At 59.9% G+C, this 26442-nt stretch overlaps 1 protein-coding gene across 6 annotated transcripts in view; it reads left to right on the top strand.

Moving 5' to 3' along the window:
• Positions 1-11539, top strand: part of ZDHHC7 (zDHHC palmitoyltransferase 7) — a 33557-nt gene extending 22018 nt beyond the window's left edge. For 5 of the 6 annotated variants that reach the window (XM_079117579.1, XM_079117580.1, XM_079117578.1 and 2 more), the window contains 6 exons: positions 759-1090; positions 6569-6693; positions 8425-8521; positions 9155-9236; positions 9848-9978; positions 10387-11539. In XM_079117579.1, coding sequence (XP_078973705.1) covers positions 776-1090; positions 6569-6693; positions 8425-8521; positions 9155-9236; positions 9848-9978; positions 10387-10563 — 927 coding nt within the window. In that variant the 5' untranslated portion in view covers positions 759-775 and the 3' untranslated portion in view covers positions 10564-11539. Of the gene's footprint in view, positions 1-758; positions 1091-1144; positions 2825-6568; positions 6694-8424; positions 8522-9154; positions 9237-9847; positions 9979-10386 lie in introns of those variants that run through there. The other variant, XM_079117575.1, reaches the window with a different exon arrangement.
• The last annotated feature ends 14903 nt before the right edge of the window (positions 11540-26442 follow it).

Consider the following 26442-nt stretch of genomic DNA (forward strand, 5'->3'; position numbering starts at 1 on the left):
AGTCTCACAGGGGACAGGGAGAGGAGACCAGGCCTCTCTAGAGGGCCTGACGGCAAGCAGTGCTAGGGACTGACGTGGTCAGTGCCTAGAGGTGTGGCTGGTGAGCAGGCCCTGCAAACTCGGGAGGCAGAGGGACTGGCAGCTGCATCCTTGGCCCTGTGGCCAGGCCCTGCTTGTGGTGCCAGCAGACAGTTGCAGCATCATCAGTGGATAGTACTGCCACTTCTCAGAAGTGGAGGACATTCTAGAAGCAGGCATAAAATGAGGAGCAGGTTGAAAATAGGAGCCAGACCACAGAAGGGAGAAGAGGAAACAGACTGGGGAAGCAGGTGCACTACAGCCGGGGTCCCTCGCCCGTCCCCCTTGCTGCCGGTGTTGGCTGAGCCTCTCTTGTCTGCCCTGCGAGGTGGCAGAGGGTGTGTGGGTCCTCTGCCGTGCTGGGGCCATGGACTTGCTTGCAGCTGTCCTTTTCATTCTCTTGGCATGTGGCCAGGTGATAGCCCCACGTCCTGCGGTCTAACCTACGCCCTGGGGCCTGCCGTCATGCACAACAGTCATCAAGGCAGAAGGTCTGAAGTCCAGCCCTCGACTGGTCAAGCCTCACGTTCTTTTCTGCCTCGTGTGCACGGCCTGACCTCATGAAATTGCCAAGGGCAGACTGGAACGTTGGAGGCGGCTCTGAGCCCGCGTGGGCTGGAGCGCGTGTGTGCACGGGTGCGTGTCCTGTCAGCCTCACCAGCTCTCTGTCCACCCCGCAGGGCGTGTCGGGGAAATCATGCAGCCATCAGGACACAGGCTCCGGGACGTCGAGCATCATCCTCTGCTGGCCGAAAATGACAATTATGACTCCTCTTCCTCCTCTTCCTCTGAGACCGACATGGCCGACAGGGTGTGGTTCATCCGTGATGGCTGCGGCATGGTCTGCGCTGTTATGACCTGGCTCCTGGTTGTCTACGCAGACTTCGTGGTGACGTTTGTCATGCTGCTTCCTTCCAAAGACTTCTGGTACTCTGTGGTGAACGGAGTCCTTTTCAACTGCTTGGCAGTTCTTGCCTTGTCCTCGCACCTGAGAACCATGCTCACTGACCCTGTGAGTATCCAGGCCGGCTCCGGTGTGGCGGAGGCCCGGTGCAGCCTCGGCTGTTGTGGACTTCTGGGTGCGTGCTTTTGTGGTGCCTCCGGGACTTACTGGGGAGCGCGCGCTGCCCCGGGGGGAGTGTGTGTGCACTGGTGGGAGGCAGTCCCCTGGGCTTTTGTCAGGTGGGGAGATCCTGCTGGAGAACTTCGCTTGAGAGGGGTCCCCCTGCCTGGACCTCTGGCAGGTAGTTTCTAAAATCCCTTCCAGTTGGAGTGTTGTCCCCTAAAGGTGGCCTGAGATTGAGGGGCCTGGCTCCAGGGGTCACCCCAGCTGACCCTGAGGGCTGTCCCTGACCACAGATTCCTCTGGGCTTAGGTTAGGTGTCACCTAGTTCTTTCTGGCTCTGTCGCTTTCTCTCTAGTCCCTTGTATCAGCTGGCTGGTAAGAGGCCAAGGTCCTGCCTGCCACTGGAGCAGAGGAAGGAGGCCTGGTCACTGTACTGCAGGTGTGGCCTGTTGCCCTGGAGGGAGCAATGGCAGCGTGGAGTTAGAGGACAGTACGTGGCGTGAGTGGCCAGCGTGTGGAAAAGAGGTGTGCTGGGTTTGTGTTTGGAGCAAATTCCTGTTAGAACCAGAGTAGAGGCCCCGCCAGCTCCTGTAGTCCTGGTGCCTTGCGGTCTGGACTCAGGAAAGCTGCTTCTCTGAGGCTCAGAATGTCCTGTAGGCGGACTGCAGACCCTCGGGATCCTCCTATCGCAGACCTGCCCTAGAGCTTAGGGCAGGTGCTGTGGCCTGCAGATCACTCAGGAAGGGTGGCCAAAGGCAGCCAATGCTGGCTTCCCACTCAAAGAATGTTCTCTGCACGGCTTTAAAGCGCGGGTGGATGCCACTGGCGCAGCACTTGTGCTTCGCACTCGTCCACTGAGCTCTGGTCCAGCTGTCAGTGTCCTCCAGGGTGCTGAGAAGGCATGCTGTGCTGCAGCTTTTGGTAGGTGAGGGCAGGGCTCCTTTTTGAGAATGACCTGGTACCGACCAGCCTGAGTGTGGTTTCCAGCTGATGCTTGCTGGGTCTGAGTCCATCACACAGGGCCTTCTGTACACCGTTTACCTTCTTTCCTGCTTGGCTAGTGGTGACCTTGGGCATCTGTCCCTGGGAATAAGTCAGTGTCCTAAATGCAGTGGTGACTTGATGTGGCATCTGCCAGTGGTTTTGTGGCCTGGTCTGGTTGTGGGGTCTTTGGCCATAACAGAGTCTTCTGCAGGGTCGTGCTCTCATGACCTTTAAAGGATTCTTCTCGTTTCCTCTTAGCAGCAAATGCCCCTCTGATACCTGCACCCTTTCTGATCTAGGGCCACACAGAAGGACATTCCTAGGACAGGGGCCACGATGGCAATTTTTGTTAGAATATTGCAGTGTGGGGAAAGCCCAGTGAGCGTGGAAGACTCCTCCCTGGGTGGCAACAGCCATCCAGGTGCAGGCCTGTGGACGTTCCTGGTGAAGGACTGGGCCTGTGGAAGCTTCCTGCTCCTGTGTGCTGGGCCCCGGGAGGAAGAGGCACAGAAATCTCTGGGCACTTTGTTTCTGCCGACAGGTGCCCTGGTCCTGGACGTCTCTGCCTTTGGACTGTCTGGTTACTCAGCAGCCCCATCCTGTCCCTGCCTTTCCTCCACAGGAAGATGCCTCAGTGCCCACAGGAAGGGCAGGGCAGGAGGTGTGTGTGGGCATGTTGTCTGTCTGCAGAAAATGGCGAGTGCAGCCTCACCAGGATGGGACAGGCAGGAGGAGGCATGGGAGGCGGGCAGCACTTCCCACCCAGCACAGCCCCATGAAGTACAGTTTACGACACCGCCACTCCAATCTCAGAACATCTGCATCACCCCAGGAGGAAGCTCCACGCCTTCCCCATTGCTCCTCCCAGCCCTTGGCAATCACTGATCTGCCCTCTGCCCAGTGATTTGCCTGCTCAGAGCATTTCATGCAGATGGAGCCACAGGGTCCGTGACCTTCATGCCGGCTTCCTCGACAGGGCCGCATGTTTTCCAGCTTCAAGAGCCTCAGCTCTTGAGCCTGTCCACGGTTTAGTCATCCTCCGCTGTGTGGACGGGCCAGCTTGTTCCCAGTCATCATCATCAGTGGCATTTGGGCCGTGGCCAGTTTCTGGCCATCATGAACAACGCTGCTGTGATTTTCAAGTACAGGTTTTTGTGTGGACGTGTGTTCCTGTCCTTGGGCACATACTTGGACTGGAACTGCCAGATGATGTGGGAACTCTGTTTAGATTTTGCAGAACTGCCAGACTCTTCTCCAGGGTGGCTGTGCTGTCTCCCGTTCCCACCAGGTTGTGCACGGGCTCCAGTTTCTCTGTGTCCCCACCCACGCTTTGGTGTCTCTTGTGACGTGGGATCACTGTGGTTTGGACTCAAGCATTTTTCAGGTGTCCGCATGTCTGCTTTGGAGAAACATCTGACTCCTATGTCCTTTTGGATGTCACTCTTTCAGTGTGTCACATTCGGGCCTGGTGGCATCTTATAGAAGCCACTGGGACTCAAAGTCAAACTGAGGAGCCCATGGCGGGATGGCACCCGGCCCCTGGCAGACGATGACGGAAGGGTAGTGGAGAGGCTGGCAGATGCCTGGCATCCTCTGCCCTGGGCTTGTGCCTGCCTTCCCCAGTCCCTCAGCTCTCCACTTCACTTGGCTGCTCAGACCAGATTAAGTTGGCATCCTTAAGTTGCAAATCCACGTTTCTGGCTGGCTCAGCAGGGTCATGCCCAGGGTGGAGCGGGGCTGCTTTCCGCTCTCTACCAGGTCATGCTCTTGCCGTGCAGGGTCCGGTGTGGGCTGAGCGAGAACCCTCCTGCCTCCCTAAGGTGGAGTAGGCATCTTGACCAGCAGGACTAGGTGGCGCCTGCGGGGAGTGGTCTGGGCTCCTGTCCTTGAGAATAGTCACTGGGACTTAGAGTGAGGCATGTGAGGAGGAAGGGCCGATGGTGTCGGCAGTCAGACATCTGGTTGTACAGTGGTGACCCCGCTGCCGGCAGCAGAGACTGGCCAGGGATGACGTTGGGAGCACATGGGAGCCATCACGGTGCCCTCTGCTGAGCGCAGCAGTGCCTCTGCGCCACCCAACGCTGCCGGTGTCTTCCATTTGACCTTCAGGGACTCTGGGGAGCACTGAGAAGGGGCAGCATGTCCACATTGGGATGGGAGATCGCCTGGTAGGGAGAGCAGAGCGGGACTCACCCTGCGTGTCCCCACAGCCCCTGCTTTCTACCAGCTCCCCATAGGAGGCTTCAGGCACCGGCCGGTGCTCACCTCCTGGGTCTTTTAGCACAGACCTCCTCTGAGCACAGGACACGCCTCTGTGGCAGCGCGGGGCACCACTCTTGCTCTCTGTGGTCCCCCACAGTAACTTGGTCCTTTGTGGGTCTGCAGTTACTGACCTGGCCTGGGACTCGCCTTTTTTTAAGTCCACAGGTCGGTCTTAGCTGCCCCTCTACCAGGTCCTGTGCATCCGGGTGTGTGACAGAGCAGGGCTGAGATGGGCACCCCTTCCCGACGTGATGCGGGTGGGGCACTGTCCCAAGACTGGGCTGGCGGGGGGGCAAGTGGCTACTGGAGAAGAGGCAGCGCAAGTCAGGAAGCAGCTGCACAGGGATGCCATCTGGGCCAGTGGGCAAGGAGGGAGCTAGGGGGCGCGTTCCAGAAGCGTTCTAGAAGAATTCTCCATTTGCAAAAGGCTCGTTGTGGCAGAATGAAGAGTAGTCCCCACGGTGCTCCTGGGGCTGCCATCCAGCAGTCCTGGTCAGCCTTGGTGGCCTTGCTGTGCAGTGGCAGGTGCAGGGAATAGAGCACAGGGCCTCTGGGAAGGGTGCTGCCTCCTGTGGAGCGTGCCTTCAGTCCCAGCTTCTCAGAGGCCGAGGTGCGAGGACCTGGCGTCCCGTCCAGCCATAGCAAGAAAAAATAGGACACTCAGAACGGGAGGTGCTGAAGGCCAGCGCAGCCTCAAGCTGTGAGGACTGTGGGCGCCAGCGCCTCTGTGGGCAGGGCCTGAGCGATGCAGAAAGGAGCTGGTGTGGGCGCGTGCTGTGCAGAGCTCTGGTGCCCCGTGCTTACGTGGCGTCTGTGCAGTTCAGGGGCTTGGGTCGATCCAGTCCCTTTCTTACTGGGGAGACTGACACGCTGTGGGTACTGTGCACTGTCATGGGACTTCATAGCAGTGGGAAGGGTGCTTCTTGTGTAGGAGTGTGGGTTACAGACTCCCAGTTGTGGTATGCAGGTGACATACCCAGTGACATTTGAATTTTCAAAAGACAAGAAAACTTCAACCTGCGACTTTCTGAGCTGCTTCCAGGAAAGACAGGAGTGTTAGGAAACATCAGCATCACTGCTACAGCAGTGTCCCCAGGGGCTTTGGGTGACGGGTGGCACAGCAGGTTGGCCTGCAGTGGGCCTCAGGCTCCAAGCCCACAGCACTCACCTGCATGGATCCAGGTCACTGGCTCCGGCCACAGCCCAGCCCCTCGGCTTTAAGGTGCTCCAGCTGTGGGCAGAGCCGCAGCTCCCCAAGCCCCTGCCTCATCGTCGCCCATGCCAGCATTGTCTGTGTGGCCTGGGCTGCTGCCCCAGCAGTGTCTCGCTCTCCAGATTCGTGCTGTGCTTCCGACCAGGCCCAGGCCCTGAGCTAACACACGCAAGACCCTGTCCCACCTTGAGGCCTTCAGAATTCTGTTTCATTCCACCTGGCCACAACTTGCAGAATAATCCCCCACAAGTGAATTTTCATTTTCACTGCCCAGAGAGCAGCCTGCCCAGGCCTCAGCTGTCCAGCCTACTCTCCCTCCCTGTCCATCTGTCCTGTGGTGACCCTCGGCCTTTCTGGCTGCCTCCTGCGTGGCTTTGCCCTCTCTCCCCTCGGTCCTGCTCCCGTAGCACTTGGACTGGGGCAGTCGTGCTCTGGGCTGCCTCCTTGCCAGGCACAGGTAGGGTGGGAGTCTGGGCCCCGACTCCAGGCCTGTGTGTAAATGTTCTTGAGGAGGTTGGCTGAGAGCTGCAGGTGATGTGACCGTGACAGCCGAGTGCAGTGTGTGCTGAAGTGATTTTGTTATTGTCCCCAGTGCTTATCAGACCAGCCCTTCCCAGTAGCCTGGCCATGGGGAAGTGGCACCTGCAGGCTGGGGACCACTAAGTGCCCGTGTGTTGGAACAGACGTCACCTCTTGTGTGCCCTGTGGTAGGCTAGAAACAGCTCAGGTCATTTGGCAATATGTGAATAACAAGGTATTTATTTCTTGTGATTTTATTTTTGTGTAAAGTAAGATGTCTGGTCTTGCCTGAGTCAGGGTCACTTTTCATGTTTAACGTGCTCTGAGTGAGGGCCACAGCATTATGACTGGTGGTACGTGACATCCGAGATGAATTCCTGAACTGGTTTTCTTTTTTTTTTTAAATCTTCCTCTCTCCCCAACTAAAATGCATTCCTCTGCCGTAGGGGGCAGTGCCCAAAGGAAACGCCACAAAAGAGTACCTGGAGAGCTTGCAGCTGAAGCCCGGGGAGGTGATCTACAAGTGCCCCAAGTGCTGCTGCATCAAGCCGGAGCGTGCCCACCACTGCAGGTGCCGCCCGGGGGGTCCTTCCTGCCAGGGGAGCCCCGAGGGAATGGCTTCTAAGGCCTGGTGCCGCAGGCCGGCAGGCAGGCGATGCTCACACTCTCTAGGCTCACGTGGGGTCCAGGGGGAGGCATGGAATCCCCAGGAAGGGCCATCGTGTGTCTGCAGTCACCCTCACATGCAGGGGCTCCTGGGGGCTACAGTTAGGTGCCAGGTTCTTTGGACGTGCTTGCAAACACAGTTACTGAAACAAGGATCAGAAGCACAGCGCGAGTGGACACGTCCCCTCCGTCGTCCCCCTTCTGCTCTCTGCTGCTTGCTCTGCTTCCCCTACCCTGTCGAGCCCTGCCTTCCAGGGAGCACTGCCTCCTGGGGAGAGGGAGCGTTGATCCCGGTGCTGAAGTGTGCCGGCCTGGGATGGTCCCCTTCCTCGAGCGTCCTTATATATTTAGTTGTAGATGGACACAATATCTTTATTTTGTTTATTTTTATGTGGTGCTGAGAATCAAACCCAGTGTCTCATACATATGAGGCAAGCGCTCTACCACTGAGCCACAATCCCAGCCTGAAAGTTCAGGGTCTTATACAGCCCGTGTCTCTTTTGTAGTGGGTCAGGATTTGCCAAGATGAACAAGCTGGGGCCGTTTGATGGACTCCAGCTAGGAAACTGATAGAAAGGTGTTTTGTCTCCTTCGTGGCTGTTATGAAAGCTTTGAAATGTTCATAGTTGTGCAGTTTGGCCAGAAGGCACCCAAAGATGCCTTGGTGTAACAGCAGCAGAAGAGCCCTCGACTGTGGGGTGGGCAGTGGGTAGTGACTAGTGGGTATGGTGTCCTTTTCACACCTCCGCAGCTGTAGTGAAAAATCAGTTATATGATTTAAACAAACAATGTGGTATGTGAACTATACCTCAGGTCTGTTTACAAAAGATGATGTGGAAATACTTTGAAAGTTACTGGATTAACCGGTATAGTAGAAATTGGGCAGAGAGCTGGGTGTGGTGGCATGTCTATAATACCCAGGAGACTGAGACAGGAGGTTCTTAGCAATGTAGGGAGACCCAGTCTTAAAAAGGACTGGAGATGTAGGTCAGTGGTAAAGTGCCCCTGGGGTTCAATCCCCAGTAAAAAGAAAGGGGGGGGGGTAGAAAAAAAGAAATTAGGCAGAGAAACTGTATCCATGAACAGAAAGTGATGCTGTTAGGAAAATGTCATGAGAAGTTAAGAGCTGTTGCCACAGACACTTAGCTTGATGCAGATAACTAGCGTGAGCTGTTTCGAAACATAATCAATAGCAAGTTAGTTCAAGTGGGAGGTGTGAATAGTTGGGGAAGTAAAACACAGCTGGAAGAGTAAGATGCAGGTGTACAGTGGGTGATTTGAGACGAGCATGGACTCAGTGGTGGAGTCATTTCCGGGTACCAGGAGTTCTTTCCCTGCATGTTAAAGTTCAAGTCCAGGTTTTTTTCTGAAACTTGCACACTCACAGAATCAGGAGCATTGCAGGTAGGAGGGCCGTCCAGCTTGACTGCAGAGTCTGGGAGTGCCAAGGCACATGCAGTGTGCACTGGGCCTGCTGGCCTGTGGCTCCGTCCTCAGGAGCAGAAGGCATTCAGTCTAAGCCAATTCGAGTTAGGAACCTCCAGGCGTGTGTGCATGAGCATGTATTGTGGGTGTCCGGGGCGTGCTGCATTGACTGTGTGTCCTGACGAGGCCCCATGCTAAATTCTCCTTTCAGTATCTGCAAAAGATGTATTCGGAAGATGGACCATCACTGCCCGTGGGTGAACAACTGTGTGGGAGAGAAGAATCAGAGATTTTTTGTACTCTTCACTGTGAGTAAAATTGTTTGTCGTGATCTCATTGGATTTAAAATTCGCCAGCTAGAACCTTGCCCGACACCTGACCAGTTTCCCTCCAGCCTTCCCTCCAGAATCCAAGAGCTCCCCAGCTGGCATGCAGGACTCGCCCACGGCAGGCTTGCTCTGGTTCACAGTCCTTCCTGGTGCCTTGACTTGCCAGTGGGCTCCTGCTCTGCACTGTGCTGGGGCCTGTTTCCCACTGTTGCTTTCTCTAATTTTTTTTTTATTAGTTGTTGATGAAACTTTGTTTCTTTCATGTGGTGCTGAGGCTGGAACCCAGTGCCTCACACATGCTAGGCTAGTGCTCTGCCCCGAGCCACAGCCCAGCCCTTCTGAGTCTGTATTTTGAGGCAGGACTCGAAGTTGCTGGGCCCAGCCTGGGACTTGCAGTCCTGCTACCCAGCCTCCACATTGCTGGGTCATCGGCACAGGCCCTGCACCTGGCACCACGGTTGCTTTTTCTGTAGTAATTTCACTTGGTTGAGACGCTGTGCTGCAGGCAGACGTCAGCAGTGGCGATGTGTTCCTGCCTTGTGTTTTCAAACAAGTAAGATGCTTCTGGAGCAGCTGGCTGTTGGAGCCTCCTAACCAGGTGTCTCCTTCTAGATGTACATAGCGTTGTCTTCAGTCCATGCTCTGATTCTCTGTGGGCTGCAGTTCATCTCCTGCGTCCGAGGGCAGTGGACAGGTAAGTCCTGCTTGTGTGGGCCCTGGGCAGGGAGGTGTCAGGCAGTCCATTTTCTAGTTTGGAAGGGAGTCCTTGCTGTTTCTCAAAAGCACATGGCTGCCACTTTGCCACTGTACTAAAGCCTTGCAATTATTCTTCCTTAGTAGTTCCTGCTAAGCAATTTTAGTTGTGTTTTGCAGGTTGGACTAGAGGGAAGTTAGTGCCATTGCCACCAGGCTTGAGCTTGCCTGCTGCTGGCTGCTGGTTTCTGTTCACAGCAGTCCTTTGTTTAGTCTGAGTGAAGCCAGGAAGCATCGTCAGAGCAGGTGGCCACTGTCGCCTTGGACAGGTGGTTGGGACAGGTTTGCCCCAGGCAGTGGGTGGGGAGTAGATTCCTGTGAGAATAGCACAGATGCAGGGCTGGTAGAACCTGGGGGATTTGGGGTCCCTTGAACCTGCTGGCAGGGCAGTGGTGTGAAGTTTGCTGGGAAGGCCAGTACTGGCCCACTCCCGGGATCAGTGACCTGCCCTCGACAGCAGGAGCATGCTCCTGACTTGGCCCCCTGTGCGGGGGAGGGGAGGGGTCCCTGCGTGCCAACCTGCCATCACAGCTGCCTCGCTCTCGTTCCCAGAGTGCAGTGACTTTTCCCCTCCGATAACCGTGATCCTGTTGATCTTCCTGTGCCTTGAGGGTCTGCTGTTCTTCACTTTCACTGCGGTCATGTTCGGCACCCAGATCCACTCGATATGCAACGACGAGACGGTAGGCCTGCCTAGGCCTCGAGCGCTGGGCCAGACAGTGTGCTGAGCTTCCCCGGGTGCCGGCCTCGGTGCCGTGCAGGGTCAAGTCTGCAGAGCTGGGCAGGTGGAGCCGGGCAGGCTCCCAGCCCCGAGGGGCTCGGTGGACGCAGGGCGTGTGGCTGCCTGTGTCCTGGCGCTGCGGTCCTAGAGTAGGTTCCTGGGAAATACTTGTGGGATAAGTGGACAGAAACATCGATGCCCAGCGTGGAGCCCCTTGGGCGGTCTCTGCTGGCCGAACCAGACCCTGCACCCCGTGAGCCGTGGGTGTCTGAGATTGCGGCCGTTTCCCTGCGTTAGCTGCTCTCCTGGCCTGTGTCTGTCACCAGCCCTTCCTGGGCTGCCAGCCACTTGTTTGTCTTTCTGCTTGCAGGAGATCGAGAGGCTGAAGAGTGAGAAGCCCACCTGGGAGCGAAGGCTGCGGTGGGAGGGGATGAAATCCGTCTTTGGGGGTCCACCCTCGCTACTGTGGATGAACCCCTTTGTCGGCTTCCGATTCAGGCGACTGCAGCTGAGACCCAGGAGGGGAGGTCCGGAGTTCTCGGTGTGAGGCCTCTCATCGGGCTGGGACTTGTCCTTGGACTCTCGGTTGCCGACTTGGATCCGAACGGGCCTCAGCCTCCAGATGGCATCGGCAACCAGCGGGCGAGTGTGGCCTGCAGCCAGCAGCCTCGGGGCCACGCGACGGGCTCTCCCCAGCCCTCATCTGAAGGGCACGTGGCCACTCGGGGCACGGGGTTGTCTCCTCCCTCCAGTGGCATCTCTTAGGGACATTTGGGTGCTGCGTGGCCTGTGCGCTCCAGTGGCACATGTCCGCAGAGACCCGTGGCCTCCGTGAGCTCTGATGCTTTGCAGTGACGTGGTAGAAGTTTAGTGCGCTGGACGGCAAAGGCAGCTTTCAGAACCTTCCTGCTGCCCCGGGAGAAGCACCCTTGACCCTTGCTGCAAGTCTGTGTGTGCCCGTCTGTCTGTGTGCGCGTGTGCATGTGTGTCAGACTGGCGTGTTGTGTAATGGCTGTGTACAGCAGACGAGCGGGTTTTCAGAAGCCGAAGTTTCAGGGAAGAGGGGCGAGCTGCGGCGGGGCCCCTGCCAGGAGTCATGAATGTACTGCAGGCCGGAGAGTATCTATCTTGATCCAAAGAACAGTCATTCCTGTGTGGCCCTTGTCGCTCTCCTGTTTTGATTTTACTTTAAAAATCTTGAGGACTTGGAACTGATTTTTTGTTGTTCCAGGCAAAATAGCGATGTGCACCTGGCCCCTCAGTAAGAGGCAGGTGGCCTCAACCACGGCCGTTCGGGTGAGGTGCACCCTGGGCGCATCGACGTGGGGCCGCCTTCGGCCCTGGGGCAGGCGCGTTCTCCATGCAGGCAGCCCTGATGCCCGAGTTGGAGGGCACCGCCAAGTGGCTTTGGTTTTTATGTTTGTTTCTCTACCCACAGCACAGGTGATAAAATTGGACCCTTGGTGCGAGCTCAAAACTATGCCAGAAAGAACAGCTCCCCTCCTGGGGACTTGCCTTAAACTCACCTGCGTTGTAGTGCTGCCCGCCCCAGGGAGCAGTGGAGGGAGCCCGAGGCCTCGAGCTGGGAAGGCGGTGTCCCCACCCCCCAGCCCCCGGCCATTGCGCCTGGCCTCCCCAGGCTTCTGCTTCGGAGGCACACCAGAGGGGCCTGCAGAGCCCATCCTAGCCACGTGACAGATCATGGGACTCGAGTCACTGCAGAGGCATGAACTGGCACAGCCAGGGGGCGGCACAGCGGGGGTGACCCAGGACAGTGAGCTGCAAAGATTGTTTTGCACCTTCACTGCGCATCCGTGTCTGGGCCGGACGCTGTGGGGCTCTGTGGGAGGCTAAACGTGCGTTTCCTGATCATCAGTCATTGTCAGGCGGTTGGACGCCGTGAGACCGGGCAGGTATGTGCAAATCAAGTATACTTGACCTCCACCCTCCTTTCAGTGTGACTTTTATATGAAATAAAGTGACCAAGCGACCGTTCTCAGACCCTCTCCAGTGGCGCAGTTCTTGGAGGGCAGGGGTGGCTGTTGTCTCCAAACCTCTGTTGTGCGCTTGACAGGCGACTTGGGTGTTCACATCCTCACAGATTTTGCCCAGACACATGATCCAGTAGCTTTAGCCTGTACAGTCCTTGGTCATTTTCCAGAGTTCATACTGATAAAAACTATTAAGAATCTTTTTATATGGTACAGAATATCAGGCACCTACAACTTGATTTTAGTTCATTTGGCAATTTAAAAAAATATCTGCACTCAGGCAAGTGCCCCTTACCACCGTGCTCACCCTGGGGCGTGTGCGCCCCGAGTTACGGGGCATCCCCACAGGAGTGGAGGAGCCTGGACCTGGGAGGCACGTTGCCGAACCGACACAGGCAGGTGTGGCTCTGGGCCTGCATGTGGCCTGCAGTTTTGCTGAGGTGCCGTCTATCCCCCTTCTGTTGGGGTGTTGAGGTGCCACCAGAGTGAGGCAGTCTCAGTACAGGGGGACCTGAGAACGCGGCCGGCTGGAGTCTGCCCTCTGCCGTACTCGGTAGCACAAGGGGCCAGCATAGCATCCGGGTGCCCTGGGGCAGGTGGCCTCCCTACTGTGCCTACAGGGTCCAGGGGCTTGTTAGCCAGCTGGTAATTTAAGCAAGGACAACCTGAGGACATGCAGGGAAAAGATATAGGGACCTTGGCTGGCTAGGGCTGAAAATTGACTGCCGTGGGCTGTGAGGAAGTGGTGGCTGTGGCAAGGCCCATGTGGCAGTACCCAGGCTCTGAGAGCCAGGGAGGGGGTTCCAGGCCCTGTGCGGGCTGCAGGCAGAGAACATGGGACAGTTCCTGGCTTCCACCGTACTGTCCCCTCACTAAGATGAGGGTCACATCTCAGGAGCTGCACCTGGGGCTCCCCAGAGGGCCCTGAGCATTTTCTCCTGTGTGTTCTCCGGCTCTCTCGCCGGGGCTTCCCGATGACTTGAAGCTGATGTGAGACGCTTGGCAGAGTCTCCCAGATATCTGTCTCGGGGTTGGGCGTGGAACCCATGGGTCCGACCTCCCCTCATGGAGCCCTCCAACCTACTGTCACATCCCAAGGTCTGCCTGTTGAGCTTGCCATCCCTAGGAGGTGGCATGGCAGAGGTGGCATTTCACAGAGAACAGGCCAGTTTCCCTGGCGCCCTGCTGGCTTAGCGGCAGGCTTGCACTTCCCAGGTGTTACCTGCCCTGGGGACATGTGCCTGATCCTCGGGGCAGGTCTTGCTTACTGAAAACCTGCAGCCCGTCCTGTGCTCAGACTAACGTGCATGGCTTCCCAAGGCCCAGAGATGCGGCCTGGGGGCCACAGGCGAGCGATCCTGTGCGTTCCGCGGTAGTGCTGGCTATTCAGCGAGTCGTGTGCGTAACAAGGAGAGGCTGGCCATGTAACTGCCCTCCGCCTAACACGGCCATCCAGAAGCTGGGCTCTGACCACCAGGAGCTGCACTGTGTGGACTCGCTGCCTGGCTGGACGTGCCTTGGCCGCACCCCTCGGGACTGGACCCCAGGGCCTGAATGCTGCCTGAAGGGTTAGTGCTGCAGGTGTGCAGGGACCACCAGGGGGCGCTGGGAGACAGCAAATGCCTGCACACTGCTCTGGTCAAAACTCAGGTGTGTCACAGCCGACGCGTACAGCCGACACGTCCATCCGACCACAGGTGTTCACTGAGCACCTACTCTGCGCTGGCAGGGTCTCTGCCCTCTGTAGACACTAGCACGAGGCGTTGCTCATACGGCCATGCACTGTGCCTCCTGTGGAGCAGGAGGAGAGGATGCCTAGGAGGACATGGGAGGGAGAGCCACCCAGGAAAAGACGAGCAAGCCACCTCCCATGAACCCAGCTTGAAGCTACTTTTGGAAATAAACAGTTCTAAAGACATTTCCACCTTGGGGGCTGCCCGAGGACACCTGGTGCAGGAGGCCCAGCCATCTGCAGCGCACGGGACAGTGACTTGCTGGGTGGCACTGCAGGCTGGCTGTGGCCCACCTTGGAGATTTTGGGTGGTCCCTGGCTGGGGGAGGCACCACCAGCACTGCCATGTGACCACTAGTGTGCCCCAAGCGTGGGTGGGACTGGCTGGGCCCCAGGGGACAAAGCAACCTTTGTGCAAGCTTTTGCCTGGTGGGGTGGTGGGTCCAGGCAGCGCAGCCACCCGAGCCTGATTTGCTTGGCCCGACCCCTAGGCCTCTTCCAGCACCTTGCCGTCCCAAGTCCCAGGAGGGTCTTCTCCCAGACGCCACCCTCCCTGCCTGCCCGCACCTCTGCCCGCCCCACTAAGGTACCGCGCCTGAGCCGCTATGCCCCAGGTGAGCTGCTGCCCTTTCTCCGGCATAGTTTCTCAGAGTTCCCCCCCTACCCAGCAGCTCGGGCATCTCAGGGAGCTTGTTAGAAATGGAGGCTCCTGACTGACCCTGTCCTGATTCAGGAGGACGTCAGCAGGCCGGCCAGGCAAGAACCACGCCGGGTGGAGGGAGCAGGAGAGCGGGCCTTCTGAACTCGGTGCAACCAGAACCACCAAACCTAGCCACCTGCCAGCAATTGTGATCCCGGCCGGGTGCCTCTGCACCCGACTCCTCACCCGTAGGACCAGCTCCTGCCTGTGTAGCTGTTCAGTCAGTAAGGAGTCATGAGGGCTGAGGTGACACTGGACACAGCGGCCCCTGAGGAACGGCAGTGTTGGGGGGGGGGGGAGGTCTGAGGCATGTGGCTCCCGACAGGCGTGGGACAGGAGCCTGCTGCCCCGCTGGGCCCGTTGCCCTTAATGACTAACAGGGTGTTCTTAGTCAAGATGGGCTCGCTGGCTTTTTAAAAACCAAATACTAAACCAAACCGAGTCCGTTTCTGACAGCTCCCGGCAGGGTGGACATTCGCCATCTCCCCAGAAGGCACCTGTCCCTGGCGGAGGCCGGTGCTACAGGTCCACTGGTGCATCTCCGGAACCGCAGGCACTAGCACTTCCCAGGCCCTCTTTCCTCTGGCCCCGCGTGAGGTGCAGGCTCCCAGGCTCGCCCCAGCCATGTGGGGACAGGACGAGGCTGCAAGCGGGGGCGAGGTCTGGGTCTGCCCGACAGCACTGACTGCCGAGATCGACAAATCGGGGACTTCACCTCGAAACTCAGACTCGGCTTCCCTGAGTCCCCATTCCCACCTGCCCAGCTGGCAGGAGCGGGGCCTGATGTGCCTGTGGACACTCCTGGGACAGCATTTGAGGGGTTTTAGAAAGGATTTCTCGGAATAGACTTCACGTGGCATTCACGTAACCACCTTGAGTGGACAACTCAGGTGCCCTGTTCCCGAGTACGTCCTGCCTTGTTCTGCCACTAAAAAAACCGTGTACCATCCAGTGACGCTGTGCCATCTCACTGCTGAGCACCTCGTGCTCAAACACTTCCTTTGCCTGCTCGGGAGCCGCTGCCCACGCCCCCTGCCAGCCGTGGGCACCCCTTTCTGCTTCCTGTGCCTGGCTTTGCCCTTGTGAACCTCTCGGGAATGGAATCCCAGCACGGGGCCTTGGTGTCGGGCCTGTCGGTCGGCGCCACGCTCCAGGCCCGTCCCTGCCGTGGCACTAGCGCCCGTGGCTGCTCCAGGTGAGGGCGCCTCCCGTCAGCAGCTCCACAGGCTGGGCCACCCCTGGGATTACTCCCCAGACCTGAGCCGAGCCGTTGGCAGCTGGGCTGGCAGCACTGTGGGCATGTGATTGCGGGCAACTGAGGCTGTGTGTGCTTCCTTGTGACCCTCAGGTTGGCCGGGCCTGCGCCGTCCAGGAAGGAGGTGAAGGACTGTCCTGCCATCTCTGGGCCTTGTCCCTCCCGGCAGCCGTGCATGCCATTTCCCAGAGCCTGGTGGATTTGGCTCTGTAGCCTTGGGGAGCCGCCGGGTATCCGTTTGTTTGGGTGGTTCTGGTTTTGGTTCTGGGCCCTCAGGCACTGAGTCTTTTCTAATTTGAGACCAGGTCCCTGAGTTGCTGAGGCTTCCTGGAACTTGCCATGCTCCTGCCTCAGCCTCCCGAGTCCCTGGGATCACAGGCGTGGCCACCGTGCCTGGCTGCATGACCGTTAATCAAATGACCCAGTGGCCGCTTCTCCCTCATATTTAAATCCTGGCTCAGACACCTCCTCCAGGGAGCCTTCCCTGGTCACCCCAGGCAGGGTTACTGCCCCTCTGATCCCTCGGCCCTGAGGCGTCCTCACAGCTCCTAAGCCCCTGCATGTCCCCAATAGGCGCAGTGTCCGTCTCTACCTCACAGCGGCTCTGTTCCTTCCTGGATGGCCCCTGGCTCAGCCTTGAGAGCATGGAGAATGGATGACACGGAGACATGTCTGTCCTGACCCCTCTGAAGAGCCCCTGCCAGGGGACAGCTGCATGGCAGTGTGCTCCGTCCAGCTGGCCCCGTGCTGGGGCAGGGCCGCTGGTGGCTCCTGTGGCTGTGACCCAGCTGCCCTGTCTGCTCAGCTCAGCCAGGCTTGGTGCAGCCCTGGCCAGGCAGTCCTTGCTCACAAACGAGAGCCATGTTGCCCAGGCCGAGGCCCTCGCTGCCCGCTTGACCAGAGTCCCTCCCTCCCACACTGAGCAGTCTCCACCTGAGCGCTGAAGTTTCCTGTGGACCACTCTCCCTTTTGTGGGAATTCAGAGGAGTTGGTTCAAAACCTGGGGTAAAGGAGGCTGGCTTGCTCCCTCGGAACCAGCGAAACAGGCAGCCTGAGACCTGCGGGTGACTCGGGCTTGTCCTTCCCTGCGGGGACCTCGGGCAGAGCGCCAAGCCCTCGGTTCTCCCTCTGAAGATCTCACTCCTGGGGCTCAGGTGCCCCAGTGCCTCTCAGCTGTGCCTGGGAGAGTCCCACGGGGACTCTGCGCATGCGCATTCCCTCCTCTCCGTCCTGCCTCCACGGGAGCAAGGGCTGCTTTCCAAGTCCACCAGAAGCCACTCCTAGCCCGCGGCGCGGCAGGGCCTGCTCACTCCATCCCCAGCCTTCACCACCCTTGGAGGGCACGGGCAACTCCGGACGCCTGCCCCTGGCCACCGCAGCAGGCCCAAAGGTCAGGCAGAGGACCACGGTGGGCCAAGCAGCAGCCTGCCAGGGAGCACACTGTCGGCTGAGACGCCCTCGCCGTTCGTTCCCTGCTGTGTGGAGGGCCCGCCTGCATTGCTTCTCCTCTGCTGGGGGGAGCGTGAGGTCCCCGCGTAGCAGCCAGGACGGGGCAAGAGGGTGTCAGCCCAGCACCCTGGGGACCCTGATGGCTGCCAGAGGCAGAAGCTCCCTCTGCTCCAGTGTCCTGGACAACACAGGTGTCCCTCCTGGCCAAGGGCTGCTGGGAGAGTTCAGGACAGGTCTCAGAAGCGAGTCTAGGCTTGTGGAGCACACATGTAGGGACTTAGCGTCTTGGTGACTTATTTGTAGCGTCTTTGCCCAGAGACACCTAAGACAGCTGGGGCGTCCAGCCTGGATTTAGGACAGACTGTGGTGGTGGGGGGCTGAACCAGTTTAGACCTGCTACACAGCTGACTGAGGCCACCCTCACCCCAAACCTCAGGACGCCGGAGACCCAGCAGCTCTCATGCCTCCAAAGCCCACGTCCCAGGCTTGTGAATTTCATAAGAATTCAGAAGTCTGAGAACTAACCAAGGATCAGACAGATTCCGTGACCAGCTCCGACCTCCAGCCTGTCCTGGAAGGAAAACTTTGCCCCAACAATGCTTGGAGGGGATCTGGGTTCCGGCAGTCTTGGATGTGGACATGCTGGGGACACCTGCTCAGTTTCCTTGATGGCTGGGCAGTGTGACGGCCCAGGTCTAGACCCCTGTGGATCGAGTGGGGAGGTGTACAGCAGCAGAAGCAAGTGTTTGGCTCTGGAAGCCACAGTCTGCCTGAGGTGTGGGCAGGGCTGAGCGTCCCCCGAAACTCTAGGGGAGGAGCCCAACTGTTTTCTTTTGGCCTCTGGCACTGTCGGCCATCTTGGGTCTCCCTGGTCTGTGGACATTTCACTCCAGTCTCTGCCCCCATCATCCCACATCCCTGTCCAAACCTCTCTCCTTATAAGGACACCATCGAGTGAGGACCCACCTACTCTCCAGTACCACCTCGCTTCAGCCTGATCACATCTGCAAAGACATTGTTTCCTAATTACACGTCACAGGCATGGCTTCTGGGGACGGGGTTGGACCCATCTTCTTAGGGAGCCAACACTAAGGGGTCACCCTCATGTGCCCCCCTACTGCCAGCAAAGCGTGGGAAAGACCCAGCCAAGGAATAATCCCCCCCGCCTGGAGGTCTGCCAGGGACCACTAGGTCCCCTTCCATCCCACCTCCTGGCATCTGGGAGCTCTGGCATGTCCCTTCCAAGGAGCAGCAAGCCTGAGGTCAGCCAGCCCCCTGTGGTAAACCCGGCTGGAATGCAGAACCTGAGGGCCCAGCCAGGTCTGCACTGGAGCCTCCCAGGAGAGGGCGCTCCAAGCCCCAGGAACCCAGCAGCCAAGAGAAGACCGAGAGCAAGAGTTCACGGCAGAGGGAGGTCTGCACTGTCTTTGAACCACCGCAGGAGGGTGTGACCTAGACAGCAGGCCCCTGGGCGGGGGGAGGTGGCCAGTCAACCCAGCCTGCTCCTCCGAGTCTGCTCCCTCGAAGCAGAGCTGCAGGAGGCCGTGAGAGCCCTGCCAACCCAAACAACACCCTTTCCAGAGGGGTGCAGTGGCTGGCCTGAGGTCACACAGCCATCAGCCAAGGCCAATGGGAGCAGCCGGGGCCCCGGCCGCAGTGCTGCCAACACCCTCTTGGTCATTTACGCACCAAGATGGCACCGAGTAGGGGAGCTTCTTGCCCAGGGGAGCTTGGGGTTGATCTTGCAGTGGTTTTATGGTGGCTGGAGCTGGGACCCCGGTGGTCGGGAGCCCTCTTGCCCAGCCCGCCCCCTGGAGAGGCGCCACAAGCCACCATACCTGTGAGCCAGCGCCGTGGCTCGGGCGACGCGGGTCTGCCCGGGGTTCCGGTCCCCGCTCCGGCCTCACCGCTTCTTTCCTCACAGCCTCTGCTTCCTCGCGGTGCGCTGAGCTGCAGTGGGAGGACGGGGTGGCCTCGGGCAGGGGAGGCACTGGGGGCCGAGTGGAGGTCCTGCAGCTGCCGCGAGGGTGCCTGCCGCCAGCAGCCAACAGCAGCCACTTTCACAGCCCGGGAGGCCAGAAGTCCAGCAGGGCCAGAGGTCAAGATGCAGGCAGGGCCAGAGGCGGGCCTCTCCAACACTTCCCCGCTCACACAGCTCCTCTGGCTGCAGGTGGGAAAGGCTGACTCAAGACGGGGCGAGGTGGCCTCCTGGACAGCAGGCCGCCCTGCCCACCCCACACCCGCCAAGGCCCTTTGCACAGTAGGTCCTGGAAACCCAGGTTCCGAGAAAGAGGGTGAGGACGTGCTGGGCGGGCAGGATCTGCTGCCCACAGGCGACTGGAATTGAGCTCCAAGGTGGCGCAGCCTGGGCTGGCCAGAGGCCTTTCTGGAAGCAGAGGATCCCACTGAAACCGGCGCCTCCGCAGTCCTTTTCCATCTTTCTGCTGTTTTTGACTCTTCAAAGAGGTCTTGTCCGGCCCGGGAGATGGCCAGGTCTGCCAAGCCGCAGCTCCCAGAGACCCGGCTAGGAAATTTCCACGGCCAGGGCCTCTCCTCTCCCACAGACCTGCCCGAGCCTGAGCCAGCGCCTTCCCGGGCAAGTAGCGGGCCTCGCGCTCCTGAAAGCCCGCTTCTTGCTGCAGGTGTTGCCTTTGCTTGTCTTTTCCTGTCAAACTTGATGTGACTGAGTGCCCCGCATGAAGGTGGTGGCCCTGGTCCAGGACTTGGAGACCGACTCAGGAGAGTCTTCTGCAAATCAGCCTGGCGGGGCCCTGGCTGTCTGGTCTTCCCGGCGGGGACTCGCAGGCCTCTTCCTGCGGGCTGCAGGAGCCCATGTCGTGGCAGGCTCTGCTCGGACACAGCCCCGGGCCCGATACCCAGTGTCCTTCACTTCACTTGATTCATGCAGAAAATCACGACTTACACCTGGTCTCTGAGTCCGGGGCTTTTGTGGGGTGTATTCATTTTGAACTTCTAGCAGGCGTTGAAGGATGATTCTCCCAACACCAGGGCCTCCCCTCCTCAAGAGGAGGCTGAGGGCTGGGGCGGGGACTGGGCGTGGTCCCTGGGCCAATCAATGACAGCTAGGGTTTGCACTTGGGTCCAAATCCCCCTCTTCTTTCTTCCCGAAAAGTCCAGTTGGCTCAATTCACCTTGTTTGAAGTGAAGAAAAGGAGGAGGAAGAACAGCTGATGGAGATCTCTCTCGAGTGACTTGCTGGGCTTGCCCCTGCCACGCACGGCCTCCTGCAGGACCAGCCTCTGTGTGTGAGGGAGGACCTGCAGCAGCCCCAGGACCCCTCCTCTTGGCCGTCAAGGCTCATCTTCCCTCCGTGAGGAGGATGTCTTGCAGAGACTGTTGTCTGTCCAAACAGTGACCCCTCAGGGGCACTCCCAGGGCTGAGATCAGAGACTGCTGCAACGCGGGAAGGTAGTCAGGATTCTGCTCCTGCCCTTGCCCAACTTCCAGGGCGCCCATTGGAGAAACCTTCGCTGTCTGGGTCTGTGCACGCAGTGTTGTCCTGTCCATCCGGTCCTCCTGGGGAATGTGGTTGGTGGTAGGCCATCTCAAGTATCTCCTGCAGGCTGGAGGCTTCGGTATTGCCTTTGTCAGGAGACTGGCTCCTGACCTGTGCCCTCCTGGCATCAGTGGGTGGACCGCCTCAGGATCACAGCAAGGCCAGAACCAAGCCCAGGTGGTCAGGCCCGGAAGGGTGCCATTCCCCCACAAGCCACCAGAGGGCACTGTGCGAGCCACATGACCACTGCCCCTGGAGGCGGCCCGCGGCCATTCATGGCTCCTGGAGACTTGCCAGGTTCAAACACCTGGCCTGGAGCTTCCAGCTTCTGCTCACTCTGCTTCTCCCTCTGCCCTTCTGGCAACGCTGGCCTTCTCACGGTGCCGGGAAGAGGACATTTCCTGAGCCGCAGGGCTCTGGCGGGGCCCTGCTGCTTCTCAGAAGGCGGTCCCGCCCTTCACCTAGAGGTTGCCCAGCAAATCTCAGTCCTGTTTAAATGCCAGCCCCAAGGGGAGGCTTTCTGGAACACCCCGGTGACCGTGCATCTCGCTGCAGGTCACCCAGTGCCACCTCCTCCATGAGCTCATGCTGTGCAGTTCCACTCTCAACTCCACCGGGGCCTCCCCGCCGTCTGCCTGCTCCTGAGGTGGTCAGAGTCCACCAGCCCCGCCTGGCGCCCGGCACGCAGGAGGAGCTCAGTCCCCTGCGCCTTCAGCACTGGAGATTTCTGGCTTCATGGTGGGGTCCGGGACCCGTGCGCAGGACTTGAAGTCAGACCCGGAAGCCACCTAGAGCTTCATTGGACGGGCGAGTGAGGACGGCGTCACAGCAGCCAGGCCGCGCGGCCCTCCCTCCCTCTCCGGCCTCTCTGAGCAAGAACCACAGAGGTGGCGACGCCGTCTCCAAGTCTGTTGCCGCTGACCAGGAGACCTGGACCCCCTTCTGCGTGCTTGGCCCACCAGGGGCTTCCTGCTCCTGCACGTCAGGCGGTGGGGTTCTGACCCTCCTCTCCGGGACCGTCATGGTGGCCGTCCTCTCTGGGGGGGGCTTCAGCAACAAGTCGATCCCTTGTTAATGTGGCGCTGGGGTCGAAGTGGCCGGAAGTTACCTTAGTGCGCCTGCGCTGCTGAAGAACCCCTCGTTCCCCGACAGGCGGGACGCTGAGCCGGTGATTCCTGACCTCAGTCACCCTTGGGCGCTGGTCAGCAGTCAGCCCCATCAATCCTTTTCTCTTGACTTGATTTCCAACGAGCTCCCTGTTTATTTTCTACAAATTAACTGCCGCCCCTGGCTTTCTCACCCACCTTGGAAGCAGCTCAAAGAGACCCCGAGGACGCGGTGACCTCGCCTGTACTCACGCTCCTTGCTGGCTGTGCCCCACAAGCCGACCTTGCCATCACAGCTAGCATCCTTCCATTCCCGGGCTGCAGGAGCTGCTCCCGGGAGCTCTGGCCACAGCGTAGTGCCAAGCAGAGTGAAGCCGTGCCAGTTCCCTGCCCAGGTCCCTGTCCTCTTTGGTCCCCTTGTTCCTCCACCTCCCCTGGGTCTCCTCAGAGCAGCACAGGGTGGAGGATTGGACGCTGCAGCAGCCTTGCCTCTGTCCCCAGCGTATGTTGCCACCCTCCTGTGCCCAGGTGCTGAGGTGGAAGTGCCTTGAGCCTGGCTTGCCTTGGTGGCCACCTGGGACGCAGCCCACCAGGCCACTTCGCCATGTGCTAGTGCCCAGGGGGCAGGGAAGTAGGTCGGGCAGCCAGGTGCAACCCCAGCCCTGCCCGGTGCCCCGCCCCCCCCGCACTTGCCCAGAGGCACACACACGAATCGCGTGGAGAGGCACCCAGTTCCACAGCGGGCACTCGACACACTTGCGCACGCGCTGCCCCCGCGGCACTGGAGCAGCGGCCAGCAGGTCAGCAGGCAGCCAGCCTGTCCAGGTCCTAGGTGCTGTCTCTCCGTGTGCCAGCAAGTGCCCCTGTGGGCGGGCACCACGTCAGGCCCAGCTGGCCTCAGCCTAACCCAGGGACGGCTCTGCGGACCAGGTCAGCCTCAGTATCGCTGGCCTTAGGCAGGAGCAGGGTCTCAACTGCAGGTTCCTGTCCCCAGAGCCACACAGAGGCAGCCGAGGGAAGTCCTGGCAGGAGGGCATGGGCACCCCTGTGGGGAAGGACAGGGGTCTGTGGGGAGACTGGTCACCCACGTCACCCGCCATGCATGTGGCTCCCCCTGGACGCACATAGAGATGTCCCCCTGGAGTAAAGACAGCTTAGCCTGAGCAGCTCAGCTTGCCAGAGCCCTGGGCCCCCTCCCAGCACCCCCTCCACAAAAAAGAAGATAAAAGAGGAATACCTTAGGTTTGTCCTGAGTATGGGAGGAGAAGCGAGAGGACCTGCTACCTGTGAGCACTGGTGTGGCCGCCCCAGGCCTCAGTGTCCCCTTTGGGGCCCTGAGGAGGGCCTGCTGAGCTTTAGGGACGGGACCGTGCGTCTCCAGACCCAGGCCTGCACCGGGTGCCGCTGGCCTCTCAGGGAGAGGTGAATGGCAGGTGGACCAAAGGCAGCTCAAGGTGGGTGGGAGCAGGGGCCAGGCCCCCCTCAGACGTGTGGGAGGAGAAGCCGAAGCTGCGGCCCAGGCCGCAGCCAGGAAGCAGCCGGCAGGAAGCGGCTGTCGGCCGGCTGGGCTCGGGCAGGACCCAGTCTTCTCAGGGCAATGCCAGGCGGCTCCGGGAAAAGCTGCAGGCCCACGGGAGGCCGTGCCCTGCCCTGGCCAGCAGCCTCGGCTGCCCCTGATGACAAAATCAGAGACCATGCTGTCCCTGCGAGGAGGTCGGGGCCTGTCGGGGCTGGGGCCTGACTGAGGGGCTGGAGAGACCCGGGGCCTGGCCAGGCCCAGGGCCAGCGGCACCCGACACCCCCTTTCCTCTCCCCTCAGTGGTTCCTGAGGGCAAGGATGCTCAGGTCACACGGGCGGGGCCACGATTCTGCTACCAGGCCACTCTACTTCCCGTTCAGCCTGGTCTAGCTCACGCTCAAGTCCAGCGACCAGCCCTGGGTGCCCAGTTTTCCGTTCCTCATCTGCAGTTGGACCTGAACCCACAGCCCAGCTGGTCGCCGTGACTCTCTCCTCTATTTGAAGCAGCTCTGTGCTGCGAGGTGAGATGTGGATGAGGACAGACCCCGACATGGGGCTTGTGTGGACGCTTGTCGGCTGAAAGGCAGACTTCACCTGGACACTGCAGCGGGTGGCGGAGACTGTCTACAGGAGGGTGTCCTGGAGCCTTCCAGGGCCACCTCCCTAGACCTGGGCCCTGGCCCAGGCCCTCCCGTTCTGCTGCCCTTGTCTGGAGTTCCCACTCTGTCTTTGCCTCCAGAGTGCCCCCTCCCTTCAGATCTCCCAGAATATTCTCTCTTCCAAACTGGGCCAGGGCTCAGGTGTGGGTCTCCACCCCAAACAGCCATGACCGGGACCCTTCCGAGCAAACTGGAGCTGGACTCCCCTGAACTCGCTTCTCAAGGGGGCCTGGACCTGAGCTTCCTCTGCGAGTCTCCTGGCTTTAGCAAGAACCCCCCCCTCGGTGGGCGGTGGCCTTCATCTCTGGTCCAGCTCCTTGTCACACTGGCCCAGGTGGTCCTGGGGCTGGGTGGGGTCATGCTCTGCCTGCCCCTGCCTGCCTGGTCTCTGCCGTGGGGAGCTGAGCCGAGCTCCTGCCCCTGGTGAGCCCCTAACAGCAGGTGTTCACCTTCCACTGTCCCGCGCGGGGCCTCTTTGACGGTCAGACGGTCTGCCTTGCCCGCAGCCCGCTGGGTGGGCAGGGGTGGGGCACCTGTGCGTGGTGGCCACGAGGCAGGGCTTGTGGATGGGGGTGGTGATCGGTCCCTCTCCGCTCGTCCTGAGGGTCGCGTCTGGACGCACTGCTGACCGAGTCCCTCCCTTCCCTTCACAGGCTCCTGGGGTTCTGGGGACGGGGAGGCAGGCTCCGCACGAGGCGTTGCCTGGAGCGAGGCTGCTCTGCAGGCAGCACCGGCCACTGACCAGTGCTTCAGCCGCTCCCGAGGCCTGGAGGGCCGAGGTTTAGCAGCTGGCCGGGTGGTGGGGGCACCCGGGGCTGGCTGGGTGGAGCTGCAGGGGCCCCACACTGTCCCCAAGACCTCGGCTCAGGTGGACACATGGAGCTTCCGCCTGGGCTTGGCTGTCCCCCGGGTTCCCTCCACGACAGCACAGGGTCTGAACCCCGGGCCGGGTCCAGGAGCCTGCCAGGGAGAGGTCCGGGGCCCAGGCTGCCAGAGCGGCCTGTGACACTCTACAGAGGGTCCCCCAATCCAGAATCCCGAGGTGGGGACCCCAGGGAGCCACAGGCGTTCGGACGACACTCCTAGCCTGGCCAGGCTGTGGTGACCGCGGGGTGGAGCCGGCCGTGAGCCACCGTGGGCCTCGGAGCATGAGGTCAGCAGCCTCTCAGAAAGCCAGGTCTGGAACCGTTGCACAAGGAAAGAAGAACGGAAACAAACAAATAAGAATAAAGAGGGAACGTTTTTCCTGCTTTAAAAAGGGCTGGAATCAATTTGGGGTTAAACCCAGCTGCCCACGCAGACTCATCCGGCTTTTAAGCGTCTTTCTGTGTGATTTATCTCCTGCTCCGCGAGGCACGCTGTCGAGTCAAGGTTTCCGTTGTTCTGGAGAAGCCTCTCTCCGGCCTCGGGGAAGGCCTCCCAGGACCGGCCAAATCGAAAACCAAACCACCAGAAGACGGAAGAGTGAATAAGTGCCTGCCGACCCCAAGAGGGTCCCAAGCGTCCCACCATGAGTGGCCAGGTCCCTCTGGCCCTGGCCAGACCTGGGTTTGAATCCTGCTCTGCGTCCTGTCAAGCTGCTTGACCTTTCTGGGCTCTGTTCCTGCATCTATAAAACAGGACACTCGTCTGGTGGCCTAACGGGGTGTGATGGGCATTGGCCAGACTGGACCCGGCTCGTGGGGGGCTCTGGAGGGGGTGGCTCATCTTACAACCCGGAGACCCTGAGAAGGTGTGGACGTCCTGGCCGTGCTCGTCCTTGAGTCGGCTCACACTGGACAGGCTCCGGAGGGCGCTGGTGACCACCAACACAAGCGCTGCCGGTGACTGACGTGTTAAGATGAGGCCGCGGAGACTCAAGCGGGGAGAAGCTTCCATTTGTTCAAGGACTCGGCCAACCAGGAAAAGAAAGGGGTTCTTCTTTAGAAAATGGTTCTCAGACCTCATGGTCAAGCGGCTCCTCCCCAGCCATAAAAAGTCCTTCCCCGATTCCGTGAAGTCAGCTGGAGAAAAGGACTGACCGCGAACCAGGTTGAGGTGTGTGGGAAATGCAGGTGTGGGACCAGGTTTCCTGAGCACCTGGGAACCCTGCTGAGCTAGCCAGGAGGGCTCGCTGCTCCTGCAGCAGGGACCAGGGCAGGGCAGCAGGCAAGACCTTGGATTTCGCGTCCATGTGGTGAGGGCAGATGGGCTGAGTGGCTCTGTCCTGCTCACGGGGCCAGCTCACACGGGGTCCTCGCACTCCTGCCCACACGGTGCCATTTCTGTGGGATGCAAGGCGAGCCGCTCTCCTGGCCTGGCGTGGAGCAGCCAGGGCCTGCCCGCTGGCCAGAGTCCAGACTGACCTGATCTGGCCAGTGGGGCCAAGGCTCCAGCCAGGTCAAAGCTCAGAGGCGGGCCCTGCGCCACCCTGGTAAGTCCATCAGTTCATCCGGGCAGGCTGTGGCAATAGGAGCAGGGACTGGGACTGGAGGCCAAGAAAGCGATTCGAGGTCAGC

This window comes from Sciurus vulgaris, assembly GCF_902686455.1.
Source record: "Sciurus vulgaris genome assembly, chromosome: 17".
Taxonomy (NCBI): domain Eukaryota; kingdom Metazoa; phylum Chordata; class Mammalia; order Rodentia; family Sciuridae; genus Sciurus; species Sciurus vulgaris.